Source organism: Paramisgurnus dabryanus, chromosome 11, assembly GCF_030506205.2.
Source record: "Paramisgurnus dabryanus chromosome 11, PD_genome_1.1, whole genome shotgun sequence".
In the NCBI taxonomy this organism is placed as follows: Eukaryota; Metazoa; Chordata; class Actinopteri; order Cypriniformes; family Cobitidae; genus Paramisgurnus; species Paramisgurnus dabryanus.
The window spans coordinates 38,757,834-38,773,434 of record NC_133347.1 but is presented as its reverse complement, the minus strand read 5'-3'; the positions used below and the strand labels follow the sequence as shown (position 1 = coordinate 38,773,434).

At 38.0% G+C, this 15,601-nt stretch overlaps 1 protein-coding gene across 1 annotated transcript in view; it reads left to right on the top strand.

The window, feature by feature from the left end:
- The window catches only part of LOC135753309 (serine/threonine-protein kinase WNK1), a 105,696-nt gene that overhangs the window by 78,682 nt on the left and 11,413 nt on the right, over window positions 1–15,601 (top strand). Inside the window, exons 6-9 of the mRNA XM_073816148.1 lie at window positions 5,011–5,099; window positions 5,982–6,201; window positions 9,388–9,640; window positions 9,714–9,820. Coding sequence (XP_073672249.1) covers window positions 5,011–5,099; window positions 5,982–6,201; window positions 9,388–9,640; window positions 9,714–9,820 — 669 coding nt within the window. The remainder of the gene's footprint in view (window positions 1–5,010; window positions 5,100–5,981; window positions 6,202–9,387; window positions 9,641–9,713; window positions 9,821–15,601) is intronic.

Here is a 15,601-nt window from a genome sequence, read left to right as displayed (position 1 = left end):
TTTATGCTTCTATACATGTCTGTATTTATACATTTAAATGCAGGTGCAAATGACTAAATGAAAATAAAGCATTATAAATGTATTTGTAAGTTTTGTATTATTTATTTATAAAGCAAATAATAGTAATACATAATAATAATAATGGGGTTAAAACAGCATTGCAAAAATAACCCAACAAATTGGTTATTTCATAACCCAACTAATTGGGTAAAACTTTCTACCCAATGCATTGGGTTAAAATAACCCAACAATGGGTTGGTGCTATAGTAACCCACCATTGGGTTATTTATTGGGTTATTTTTAACCCAACTGTTTTTAGAGAGTAATAATCCTTTTTTTTATATAAGTCTATATACACTATGTGCTGTATGTTACTGTACAGGTACCTCTCACAGACTAATTGCTGGCAAATTAATATTTGCATCAATAAATTAGTACTTAAAGGGCCCCTTACATGCCAGGGCCATGTGTACTTAGGCACCCTTTCCCCCTGACTTATGATTGCCCCTGAGTGTAAGGCTGTTTACATTAATGCGTTTATCCTTTAAAACTCATTACTTTTGCTACGTTTATGCCTTTCATTTACACTACACCACCGTTTTCAAGCCTCATAAATTAATTTGTTCGCAAACGCTTGAAGACCCGGTTTTAGTTTGAGAACTCAGACGTTGCGCTGCAGTGTAAATGAACATAGACGGAGTCTTATACACAGCTGATGTTAACGTGACAGCGCATCATTTTCAGGTAAATGGAGGTTTGCAACGGAGGTTTTGCTAAAAATAGTAAACATCTACCAACCAGCTATTATACACGCTATATCAGATTTGTTTTTAACATGTATCCTTATAGATAATGTCTGTTTTATATTTATGTTTGAGTATTGTTGGGTTTGAAAATTGTTGTAATGTTGTTTATGTTTTGTTTAAATTTAGTTAGCTTATTACGAAAGAAAGACTGTAATTTTAAACGCCATATAGGGTGTTGTAAAGGCCAATATGAAGGGAGAATTGTAATGGGTCAGACATTATTTTTGAATTTAATTTAAGTTTTGTTTGCTACTTTAAAAAGAATTTTGTTTCATATAATTTGTCTCTTAATTTTAATCAATGTTTTGTTGATAAGTTTTGTGAATATAAATTAATAAAAACAATAAAATTAACGTCATATTAATTTTTAATACTTTAGCCGGCCACGCTTTTTGTCGGAGAACTGCGAACAATGAACTATAAATATAACAGCGTGAAATGGCTGAAGAGGAATCCCTACATTAACCCTCTGGGGTCTGACCATTTTGGGACACTGTCAGAGGTTCTAACATATTATTGGCAAGTGTCTCATAACACTGCGTTCAGTACAAACTGGGCTAAAATATTATATGAGCTACATGTATGTACATGTTTGTATTTTTGAGAGAAACATGTTTATGCATGGTTTTTAAAAAAGCAACATTTTTAAGTCACTGATATAAGTCCACAAAACCCATACTAAACATGTTTTAACAAGACTTTCCTAAACAGAATCTAGTAGTCTAGAGTTTTTTCTTTAAAATGATGTGAAAATCATCCTGCCTACTCATTCACATAAAACAATATATTGATTTAGAAATTGTAAGACACTTTTTGTTTAGAGGGGCCGTATGTGAGAAGGATTGATTGACAGCTAGCAAACAATGAGCTGCATAATGAGGCAGGAATGTGAGCGGAAACTACAGTAAAGAATGTGAGGACAAATAAATGTATACATGTTTGTTTGAGGTTTATTAAGAAGTTAAGAACATAATCAAAATAGAAATGAAGGTCAGTAGGACAATTTCAGTTTATTTGGAAACAAACTCTATTCAAAAACTTAACTTGTATAAGAAACTGATAAACAACAGAGCTGTAAACTTCATGTGGCTCATGTTACCATATAACTTTGTCCAAAAAGTGTTTTTCCACTTCATAGTTTTGTACTGATGAGAGGGATGCAGACCTGTAAGAGAGTTATGAACAGCTGTTAGCATAAATTGTCCACAGAAATACCCTTACATACATAACTGATGGGTAAATGATAGCTCTAGATTCAGATAAACTATCATGCACATAAACTAAATTCAGAACATCTCAGATAAACATCTGCAGTGATTAGTTATATATAAAGCTTTTTTCAGATGACTGTTTTCAGATGCCCATTCCCTTATCGTCTAGCTTCTGTTTATAACGCGTTTCTGTAAGGGCGTATGAACTTTAAAAACACATCACATATGGCGTCCATGTGCGCGAGCTCGCGTCTCCGTGTAAACAACGCGGCGCTCATAAAAACAGTGTCGCGTGTAAAGCGCAATGTATGGAATTGCCTTGCATATAAACAAAATGGAATCATATTACAGCAGATCCCGCAGTGCAGCATTACTCAAAGTTGCCATGAAGGATACGAAAGTGAATAACGGTGTCTAACACTGTACAACATGTAACAGATATCCGCCATTACGGGAGGTCACGCGTACTCGTTTGTAAATAAGCATGTAAACATGGAATCATATTACAGCACACACTTAAAAGATACAGCAGTGCAGCCTACTGAAAGTTGCCATGAAGGATATAAGTGAATAACTGGGTTTAACACTGTACAGCATGTAACAGTGAAATAAGTCATTATGTGAAATCACGAGTCCTCGTTTGTAAACAATGCAAAAGTTTTTCAATCCGAAGTGTGCAGTCTGCTGAGGTTGCTTATGTAGGCTGAACTGCACAAGCCATAAGCATATTACAGTCAGCTTCATAAATATTGGGACAGAGGCACATTTTGTGTTATTTTAGCTGTTTACCAAAATGTATTCCAGTTACAGTCATATTATGACTATTGGCTTACAGTGCACACTCCTAGCTTTATTTTGAGGGTATTCACATCCAAATTGGCTGAATGATTTAGGAATTACAGCCGTTTAATATGGAGCTCCCCCATTTTAAAGAGGTCAAAAGTAATGGGACAGTTGACTTAAAACCTGTTTTATGGACAGTTATTGTCTATTTTAAAATAATTTTCTCATGAATGACAGATGTTAATGGTCTGTAGTTGATTTTAAATGGGCGATTGCATTTGAAAGCTGTGGCTGTGAACCCAAATAATTAGGTTCAGGGACATCTCCATGGAAGTGAAACAGACCATATTTAGGTTTCAAAAACACATCAAATCCATCAGAGAGATAGCAGGAACATTAAGAGATCAACCAGATCAACAATTTGGTGCATCCTGATTAAAAAAACAACACACTGGTTAGCTCAGCAACATAAAAATCCTCTATGTCTAAATGGGATAACAGTGGTGGATGATTGCATCATCCTCTCCATTATAAAGAAATAATGGGGGAAATAAAGAAGGGGAGCTACATATTAAACGTCTGTAATTCCTAAATCCTTTAGCCAATTTGGATGTGAATACCCTCAAAATAAAGCTGAGAGTGTGCACTGTAAGCCAATATTCATAATATGACTGTAACTGGAATACATTTTGGTAAACAGCTAAAATAACACAAAATGTGCCTCTGTCCCAATATTTATAGAGCTGACTGTACATGATAGCAAATATAAATGAAGACAAATGACTTACAGTTTCTTCAGGAATATATCCTCCTCCAGTGCGTCCTCCATTGTTCTTCTTCTTAGGTATTAAAGATAAACGTTTCTCTTCCTCAATGTCCAGACATATATGAAGATCTTCCTCACGTGTGTGTATAAAGTTTATCATCCAAACATGCGGTAAAGTCTTTAAATCTGATAAAACTTTACTTCGTCTGTTTGTTATTGTGTTGAGCTGCTCCTCATTACCATGTCAACAGCGTGTACCGCCTGTGGGAGTGACTGCATTAAAGATAATTAAGTCAGCTAGGAAAAACGGTACTCTCTTTACTTCAGTGCAGATTATATAAACAGGCATTGTTTTCGATTATAATTAGCTTGTTTAAAAGTAGACATTTCAGGCTTTCTTTGGATATGTATTTCAGGTTTGTGTGACGAGTATTCGCGGAGTTTCAATTAATTTTTGTAACGTGTTTTGAGAGACAGCAGGCAGAGACAGAAATGTCTGAATGCACACCCTGTTTATTTTAAGTATTTGACAAAAACACAAAGATCTGTTGTTATTGTGAATGTACACATATTAAAGAAGACCCTTTACAGTTTCAAATGATGTCAAACACGTAAGTGTTTGATTATTAATGATGGAGTATTTTAAGTTGATTCTGCTATGATAAGGAAAAAACACGTCAAAACGTTCGCTACTGTTCGCTACTGTTAGTACTGTTCACTTGAATGCTTCCTTTTTAAATCATAAACACCCTTCTGTTTGGTTTATAACATCAACATTAACCTATTAATCATATAAATATGTTGTATGGGCGGGGGCTAGAACAATATAAGACTTTCCCAAACATATTTTTATAGGTTCAAAAATAGTGTCTGTTGTAGTTGCCGGCAGAGGATACAGGTATGAATTTTTGTCAATTTCGCACACCCATAGGCTGCATAAATGCGCAAAGTTAAGCTATTATTAAAGTAATAAGTTATTTTACACTTTTATGTGCATGCCCAGTTACATGATTAGTCATGTTTCATGCGTTTATGGTCATGTATAGTGTGGATGAAGATTATTTTTTTAAATCCCGGTATTAACGAGGATCGTTTTCATTTTAAAATGCCGTTTTAAAATGCAAATGCTCTAATGTAAACAGGGCCAAAATGTGGTTACATATTGATTGATAGAAATTGTCATATAGACAGGGAAAATTAGGTGGGTTACAGCAATTTGAAAATGAATTGTGACCTAGAGGGATACATTTTCTGAGATTTTGTAAACATTATGGCGCAATAAAAATTACTATTGATAATCAAAAGTACAGAAAAATGTCTAGATGCATTGCAATATTACGATATAATAATTATTGAATTTAATTATATTTAATCATCATTAAATTGTCACAATGCATAAAATCTAAATCTAAAAATGGGTATTAAATATTTCTTTGTCTTTCAGGGGGTAAAACCTGCTAGTTATAACAAGGTGATGGATCCTGAGGTGAAAGAGATTATTGGCGAGTGTATTTGTCAGAAAAAGGAGAATCGGTGAGTAGGCCTACTGTTATAACTGTGGGCACTGCCCAGTGCTTAAGGTGCCCACGACCAAATATCCATTCAATATCATGTTATCACTGTTTTCAATAGCTGCCAGTTTAGTAGAGAATGAACTAATAAATGACTTATGGCTCTTTTCCATTGCATAGTACCACACGGTTTGGTTTGGGTCGGGTCAGCTTACTTTTGGGAGCTTTTAAACTGGGTGCAGTACGTAGTACCCAATACTTTTTTTTAATACCACCTCGGTCGGGGTTCCAGGCGACCCGAGCTGATACCAAAACGTGATGTGAATACACTGTAGGTCACTGATTGGTCTGAGAGAATCATCACTACCAGCGTTATCACTATAATGTAAAAGATTACCATCATGCTAGCTTGAGGTGGCTCTAGTAAACATGTTGTCATCTGTGCTTTGTTATAAGTTCCCAAACTCCCTTTTAGGGATGAAAAACATCCACAGGTTGAAAATCAGGAACACCATACCAGTTTTTTTCCAGACTTGCAGTTTGTGGGGGCATATTCGCAACGTGCAGATCCGCATATATGCTTAAATGCAACTTAAATGAGGCTTAGCAGAGCATGTCAACCGCGCCACGGGTGTTTCTACAGAAACTATTGTGAGACAGAGGTTGTGATAAACGCGATGTGCAAACATCTATTTGTGGTGGCCAATTTTATTTTTTGTTGTGGACTGAGAAATAAATGAATGTATGGGAATGTACAGCGACATGATGTCACAGCAGTAGGTAGCGCAAAAATAACGACAGGCCTATAATCCCTCCCACTCAGAAGTATTACTAAACTTGATGGAAAAGATTTGTGATAATAAATGTAAATAAAGTAACTGGTATGGCAACGGTCTTTACCCAGGTACTCCATCAAGGACCTTTTGAACCACGCATTTTTTGCAGAGGATACAGGAGTTAGGGTGGAGTTAGCTGAAGAAGATGATGGGAGGAAGACGTCCATTGCACTGAAGCTGTGGGTGGAGGACCCACGGAGGTTGAAGGGCAAGTACAGAGATGGAGGCGCCATTGAGTTCACCTTTGACCTGGAGAAGGAGGTTCCTGAGGCTGTGGCACAGGAGATGGTGCGTGACACAGAAGTTAATATTTCTGTTTGTTCTGATGGTCCAATCATTGGCTATAAAAGAAACAAATAAATGTGACATTTGGTTGATAACTCTCTGATTGACAGACATGGTCATTCTGACCAGTGTCTGTTTCAGAATCTACCATAAGTCTATTATATAATTTTAAAAACATTGTAGTACGAGCAGAGAGGTATCAGCTTTTTTCAACTCAAGAGTCCTCTTTCTCTCTGAGTCTCCTAATGTTTCTTCCAAATTAGCTTAGTAAAGTGGGCCTTGGAGAGAGGTGTAAATCCTGAGGAAATGTACCATCTCATGGAAGCCTTCTATAATAAAAAATAATACTCAGAAATAGACATGCAATCTATGAATTAACTTTTACCTAATGATACTATTCATCATCATGTGTAGAGTCAATTAGGAAAGGTGTTTACTATGGATGCATTCACAATTTCAAAATCAGCCTATATTCTGCCATTTGTTAACTTGAATAATGTGAAGTAGAGGGCTGCTGTTATATACTATGTGCCTCATATCCCTATAGCAGGGGTGGGGAACCCTGGTCCTGGAGGGCCACTGTCCTGCAGAGTTTAGTTCCAACCCTTATTAAACACACCTGAAAAATCTAATTTAAGTCTTCAGGATCACTTGGAAATTAAATTCAGGTGTGTTTGATTAGGGTTGGAACTAAACTCTGCAGGACAGTGGCCCTCCAGGACCCAGGGTTCCCCACTCCTGCCCTATAGTGACCAGAGTATGTGAGCGGAGTGGAGTGGAAAGAATTTGCGCTCTGCGCTCAAAGCATTTCATAATTACTCCGCTCAAGCTCCGCTCTGGGTATATAATTTTCCGCTCCTCGCTCACTCCCCGCGCCGTTTTTTTTTTTTTTTTAAACAACAACGAATATGCAGTACTAAGAGAAGAACATCATATACTTTATTGGAATTTGAAACAGTAGCTAATATTAGCTGAAATTAGGCAAAACAAATGCTGGCTGGTTGAACATATTTTTTATTTTATACGCAGTTATTAACTGAAGAACATCACATACTGAAATAGCTAATATTAGCCCAAATTAAGCTATCATTTAGCTCCCTTTAAACAAAGCAAAACAAAAAAATTTGTTGAAATTAAATAAATGATTAAATGATAAACCTCATATAAAATAAATGATCAAACGAAAAACATTACATTACATAAAAGACATAAATCACAAACTAAAATAGTAATTTAGACAAATAGCCAAACAAAAAAATATAGATAGTCTACTGCCTTCACTTTAATCCAACTTTTATATTAATACTAGAACTATTCTGAATCTGAACAAAACAAATGCTGGCTGGTTGAACACATTTTTTATTAAAGCTATATCTCCAATGCTGCATTCACTTTAAGAAAAACGAGCTTTTGCTGAGTCGCAGGTGCCAAGCACTTGCGCTGAATTTCTATCCGCTCTTGCCCTGAGAGTGTGCACGCAATTTATATCTCTTCAATCACTTCTTTGCAATTGTTCTATATTTCCGGAAGTGTGTATGCGCTCAGACTGCGTCCTCTTGTGCATTCGCAAATCCATCAGCTCTCGCGCACTCTCTAGAAGGTGGCGCTTTGGTCCGCAATGCTCCGCTGATCGCGCACGCGTCTCAACAAACGGTCTCTGTGCGTTGCGCTTGGTGCAGAGTGCTCATGGGAGTTGTAGTTTCCCAGTGTCGCGTATATAAATGTTTGTGAAAGTACTAGTAAGAATACAATACAAAGGCAAACGAATGCAAAATATGTTAAGAAACATTTTAAGTCCCCCTCCGTTTTTTTCCACAGTGGTTTGGTCCGGAGTCTGACCAGTGCTGACTTGTAATTGAGCGATAGTGGAGCATTTTCGGAGCGAGAGAAAATCACAACGCTCCGACATAAAAAAAAAACGCTCCTCGCTCCTGGCAAAATTACGCCACTCCACTCCTCGGTCCGCTCCCACTCCGCACCGCTCAAATACTCTGATAGTGACACATTAGGTTGTTAACAGTTTCAGCATTAGCATTTTAGCATGAAGTAATAGCAATTTCTTCAGCATTAGCATTACTACTTACTTCAACACAATCATGTAGAGAAAATCTGTGGGAGCGGGTGGAAGTGGACACAAACATTGGGACGCGGGCAGGCGGGAGAGAAACATGGAGGTTGCGGTAGTGGGCGGCCCTGGTCCGAAAATCAGCCGGTGCAGGTTTAAGAAAACCTGACGTGTTTCAAAACAAGCCCCCCCTCAATGCCAAAGGTCCCGAATTAAAGTCCTGAACTGCCTTTAAGGTGTCCTTTTACTTTGTGACGGCCAATACAGGGCCTTGACAACAAGGATCGCCTAATGGCTGGGGGCCAGCGTGAACACTTTTTGTTTGATGGATTATTATCAACCCTAGACCACAGAGCATCTTGACTGTTTTTTTCCCTAGGATGCCCTAAGATTGATTTTTATGTATTTATTTACCCAACAGCTAATTTTTTTTTGTTTAGTTTTAACTTAAAGCAACACCAAAGAGTTTTTTTTACCTTAAAATAACGCTTCCAAAACAGTTTCAGTCATTCATCCACTCTAAACAGGGTGAACAGCACTTTCACATTCACTTTGCAGCCCTCTATCGGCCAAAACCGCACTAAAGAAGTTTTCAAACGTCGGGTAGTGGTCCTGTAGTCCGAGTGAATACTACAAAAACTTGCTTTACGGCAGACCTACAATCCAATCAGAGCCAGCTATGCCTCAGTATTTATGACAGTGGGTAATGGACAATTACGCTTCTAACCTGTAGGGGGAGCAAAGAGCCAAAACTCTTTGGTGTTGCTTTAACTTAAATTCACAGATTTTAGCTAATGTCTTGTGCCGATTATATTTGGAAATGCACTTGATTTAGTTTTACACTTCTTTATGTGCATAAGCAAAAACTTAACAACTAGCAAATGTTCTGAAAATCGGCAAGTTACCATGCTATCCGTTAATCTGCTGTAAAGAGTCACCATCATTATGTATTAATCAACCAATTTTCATGCAAGGCAAGTAATTTACATAACTGATTAACTTCAGATGCTGTATTAGTTGCAGTTTATCCCCTCTGTGTGCAATGTTTGACCAAAAGCCCACAGACTCTTGCTTATCTTTCTAAAAATTCTTGTTAACACCACCCCCTCTTGGCTTTCTATAAGGTTGAGTCTGGCTTCTTCCACGAGAGCGATGCTAAGATTGTGGGCAAGTCTATTCGGGACAGGGTGGCTTTGATCAAGTGGCGTAGGGAGAGGACTGTGCCTAGTGCCTCACAGTGTGGCACTGGCCAGTTAATGCCAGATGGGATAATACCCATCCTCTGTGAACCAGCTTGTCTAGCAGAGCCTGAAGACACAGAAGCGGACCAGCATGCCAGTGTGTGCCAACTTAGTGCCAGGACCACATCCACCACATGTAAGAGTGTGTTTGTTTTTCCCTTTCACATCATGTTTGTGTTCATTTGATCAATCTCTTTTTCTCCCTCCAGCTGATAGTGGCATTGGCTCAACAGTGTACTCGGACTCACACAGCAGCAGTCTGCACGGTGTAATATATAAATCATTACAAGAATCTGTCTATATGGCAAACCAGGAGGTTTGTATCACTGACCCAAAGTTATTCTTGCGTTCATATAAGATGATGGTGGTCACCACCATTACAGTGACCCTTTTATGAAAACCATATTCATTACTCATATTTTTATTATCTATTATTTGGTCATGATTAATTGTGCTGCAGGTTTGTCTAGACATTTTCTTCCATCAGATCATTATCCAGTTTGGTTTATTCTAAGAGTTTTATTGTTTCTTTTCATGCATTCATAGTTAAAACCATGTATGTGAACAACTAACAAAACACTTTAACCACCTAGATGTGAGCTAAAACACTTAGAGAACACCCTAGCAATACCTTAGCACAGTGGTCTCAAACTTCACCCGTTGCTACGCAGCCATGAGTCACGCACTCCGTGATGGCGAGGATAACGGAATGCGTGATGGGATTCAGTGGCGGCTGGTGCTAAAAAAATTTGGGGGGTGCAAACACACTCAAAATCAAACTTTTACTGTAGTAATGCTCTTAATAGCCATTTATCAGGTGATAAATATCATTAGGCTGCTACTTAGCTAAAATGCTGAAAATGTTACAGTTGAAATCAAATGCACAAAATAAATGTACTATGAATCTGTAATGAACTAATGTCAAGGTAATCATTCAATCACACGCACGCACGCGCACGCACGCACGCACACACACACACACACACACACACACACACACACACACACACACACACACACACACACAGGTTGCGATAGACTTTTTCAATCTCCGTGATTTTTTTGTAAAGAGTCCGTCACAGTCAGTTATTATCCGTCATTTCATGTTTTAATTATTTTCGTTCACATGTCCATTTCTAATCATAAACTTACACGAGCATACAAGTCAAATGTGTTTATTTATTTGTTTAGAGAACAGCTAAACGGAGACCGTGCATCACTTTACATCTTTAACATCACATGAAGCAGATGAATTAATGTTTTTTTCCTCACAGTGACAGCAGAGGTAATAAAACACGGAGCTTTATGCTGAACAGGCAAATATGAACAAATCAAATAATAAAATACTACTGTGATTAAAAAATCAATAAACGTGTAAAAATTTGAATTGAACTAAACTCATCTGAAACCATCTTGTGTAATAAATGCATGAAGGCAGATTAAGACTCTTGTCATTAGATTTTGTAGCTTTACCCTAGACAGGCGTCTGGTTGCAACGCTCCTGTAGTGTTTAACTTCAGCAGCCATGCGCAGACCAATCAGTGTATGACATCAAAATATCGCAAAAATGTTTAGAAACCAGGGCGTCATTTGAGCAACAAACTGCCACCAACTGGAGATGACTAGGAATTACATTCTCAAGTTAAGTTGTATGGGCAATCTGCCAAAATGGCGTTCAGATTTTTCTTTATCCTGCTTAAAATTTTCTCTGTCAAACACTTTTCGTTTAACCCGACCGAACACACACAAAAAGAGACACTAAAGTTGCCTAATCACAGGCTCGTACGTTTCTTTTTGCTTTTATAGCAATAGCACAAGCACATTTTTCCCCTTACAACAGACTAAGAACATACAGTCCATCAGCTCAATCTGCACGGTTCGTGAAGTTCCCTTAAAAACAGTGGTTTTCTCATGGGTGCTTTTTTAAACTCTACAACAACAAAAGTTTACCAAGCCACGGAATATACCGGATTATATAAGAGCTCTCGCGCTCATTATGTCCATGCAACACAAGCTCAAACACACCACAAAAGTTCATGTCGTGCACTTCTATCACGCATTCAGACTTTAAAACAGCAAACAGGGGAAAAAATAAAACTCAAGACTTACATGGTATCCAGCTAGCCAACTCCGTTTGCCATGAGAAGTGGTGAAGCACACAGACTGCCATCATTTGACTTCATTGGTCGATCTGGTCCAAGCTTCTTAATCCTTTATTTATTCATCAATTAAATACCTTGTATATGGTGATTTTGTAAGGATAAAAGCATATTTTCCTTCACCTCAAGATATTTCACTTGCTTTCACTGATCTGTACTGTAGCTATCAGTTAACACAGCAATCTCCAATGCGACTCCAATGAGACTCTTGAGAACGATCCAATCACAGGAGGTAAAAAACATTAAAAACAATTAGGGCTGCACGATGTGAGGAAAAGTTGCGATGTGCGGTGACATTGTTTAATGTTGCGATGACGATTTGAGTTGCGATAAATATTTTATATTTTTTCATGTTTTAGAGGCCATTCACATGTCGCGCCTAAAACCGTGTGGAAAACGCTAGACACGTAGGTTATTGTCACATGACCTGCACGCTGCGCTTTTGTCATTCTGAAAAGTTACAATGTTTTTGAAAAGCCTGGAAAAAACGAGTGCGTCGCACCGCGGCGCTTCCAGAGTGCACATACTGCACGCCTACATTTGAAATAATTCAATTCAATTCAATTTTATTTATATAGCGCTTTTCACAAAAGTCAATTGTTTCAAAGCAGCTTTACATAAATAGAAGCAGTGAAAAGCACAGAAAAACGACAGATAGCACAACAAAATACATGATAGCATAAGCAGTTAAATTTGCTGTGGCTGACTCAAAATTATAAGCGAACGTATTACTAAAGTAACGTCTAGAAGAGAAAGCTAAGTAAAGCCCAAAAAGGCTGCCTCCCTGGGGTGAAAAACCCCCTATTAGAAAAAAAAACCCCAGGCTTTTATCCGAGGAAAAATAAGTCCTAGGAGGGAAAAACCCTTGGGAGAACGGAAAAGGAGATTTAGCGGAGATTAAGCAGGTTCTGCCGGTGATCGTTGGTCAGGCATCAGCTGGGCATCACGTTGAAGGACGGCCAGTAGATCAGAGGTGTGCCGACTTTCACATCTACCGGGACTGGGTCTGTTTGTCTCGTCGTCCTCGGGGTCGAGGACGAGACAGGGAGAGAAAAACAAAATCGTATTAGCGTAGCGGCCGTTCATATGTATTGAAGTGTCACACAGTGATGTGGTTTAACTCAGCTTAGTTCCAGACAGACTAACTATTGCAGCATAATTATATTATCCACAGTTGAGGATTTAGCAAATTGGGGGCCCAATGCGAAGGTATATATGGTAAATAAGGGTCACCTTCCGATCTTTAAGAGAAAATGAAACCTGAATAATGAACTTGCCCAGCTAACACAAATACGTAACTGTTACGTAACGTCGACGTAATATGATGACCAAACTTACGTCGTGGTGACGAACCGAGTTACGTTGTGGCGACCGGAAAAGTGAAATTCCTGGATTCGTCGCCTGCACGTAACTTCGCAGCGTAATCTGCCTGTCGTTTGCACGTCGTGACAACGTAATGGATTGAAAGTTTTATGTTGGTAACCAGTAAGTAATTTAAATCTTTTATTTATAATTCTTTGGGCGGACATCTGCAGTAGGCTACAACTAATTTAACTTGTCCTTATTTGCCCATAACTAAAAGACTTACCATAACATATGAATGACAGACTCCGAGATGGAATACTTCATTTTATTAAACATGAACATTACATTACAAACATTTAAATAAACATATGTTAAAATAAACATTTAAATGGATTCACCATATAATTTAAAATGTCATTTCTGAATTGTGTATGCGTAGTATTATCAGACGTAGAAAGTGAGATAGTGTCCTCTTCATGTTCCGGTTGCCAGGGTAACGCTGCTCTAACCTTCAACAGTCCAAAACACCAAACATGTCCCACAAAACTTTAAAATAAAGACAATAAAATAAATAAAGGTTAAACAACATCTACACATTTTCATAAATATCGTTTTATTTGTTGAATTTGTGAAGTAGTGTCTTACCTGAAAAAACGAAATTTCCTGTCAGACAAACATCCTGTCAGTGTAGCATAAAACGCGGTTTATACTGTCGGGCGAGATTCTGTGAGCCTTAATAAGTATGTTAAAATGTTGTTTATAACTCTTAAGCAACTAAAATAAGTTCTTGTGAAATTTAAACAGGTCTCAGTTCAGAGAAACGACTGGTCCTGACCAGGGGCGCCGTAAGGGGGGGGGGGGTGTTAGGACGATTCTAAGGGCCCATGAACTTTTGAGGGCCCCAGCCAAGTACTGTGCCGCAAACGCAACCCCCTTAAGCTGAGCCCTCTTGGCTCCGCCCCGTCTTTACTCTGCGTTTTAGCGCCGTCTTTAATCCACGGTCTCCAGTGTGCGTGAACTTCAGAAGAGAACAAGGTGTGTGTATTTACTGCTATTTGCTATGATGTCTGCATATGTGCGCTTCCTTACTATAAATGCAGTTTACACAATGTGACGCTGGATCAATACAATGCAGTTTTCTTTCCACTGTAAAGTTCGCTCTGTTCACCTCAGTTTAAAAAAGCACAAGGCGATTTACGTTCCCTGTTTTATGTTATGATTCTAATGCTAAGTCAGCCCTTATAAGCTGTTTTAATTAACATAGCCCGTAAAATCTAATTAACATAAACTAGAAATGCGATCGGTTACACACTTCAATGTTTTGTAACGCAATATGCCAAGGAAGTATTTTTATGCAGTCGTGAATCGAGTTGATTGTGATAAAACTGAAGGCTAAACTAGTCCAGTTATGTATATTAAAGCTTCTTAAGAAATCAAGGGAAATTAGGGCTGGGATAAACGATAATTTTTTTAACGATTAATCTAGCGATTCTTTTTTCGATGCATCGATTAATCTAACGATTCATTTTATCAGTCCGATTCGACTTCGATTCGATTCTCGATTATCTCCCCATATATTAACTAATAGCAATTTATACATGTTGATTTACATATCTGAATGTAAACATTCCAATTTATGTTGATTGCTCTTGAAATTTCTAAATAAAAAAGACTATACAAGTGCAAAATAATGCATTCTTAGTCAGAGGTAGCATTCAATACAGCGTTTGCAGCGCATACTGTGCAGTTTAGTAACAGTATAAAAATCTCAAATTCAAATTACTTTATTTTGCATGCATTTATGAGCAAAACCTCTTCAATGTGCCTTTTGATAGTCACACAGTGTAATTTTTATAACTTGATTTGTTTAATCCATATTGTTTTCTTGCTGTTCTTGTCCATGTAATGACAGATATAAACACAAACAAACATTATTAAATCTCTTTCTCTTAAGTTTATTAAGATAGATGAGGACTCATTTACTGCTGTACAGAGAGTGAATGAAAGCACAGTCTTCTGGCAACAATGTGTTTTTACACATTTCATTGCTTTTTGTTAAATTGCTCAAAGTCATGACTGTTTAAAACACACTTGGCATCACATTCATGATTTTATGGTAAAATGACACTCTTTCGCGTCAATCCACGAGCATTTAAACCATAAACAAAGCACTTTCACTTTAATTGAGCTTGAGCAGCGCAGCAGAACCCACGCAGAAACGATTGCAGCACTGTTGCTACAGAGCCGCGAGCTCGCGCTGCTCATGCGGCAGGATGCATGCTTGTTAACATGGGCACTGAAAAAACATGCGCCACTTACGCACTGCTCACACACTTGCTGTGAAGCCGGCGTGGACTGGAGCCACTCGCGTTGCTACTACTCTATGGCGCCGCCTTTTTGGGTCTGACGAATCGACGCGCATATTTTTGCAAAAAATACGTCGACGTTGTCGATTACGTTGACGCGTTGTCCCAGCCCTAATGGAAATCTATGTTGCAATCTGCTATAGTTGTCATTCATTTCATTTTAGAGTCCCGTTGATAAAAAATAGTCAGAGTCATTTACGAGTATAGCTGTTTTCTCAAGTTTACAGTTTCAATGATCTGTCGTTATTTTTGCTTTACTGAAGCTGC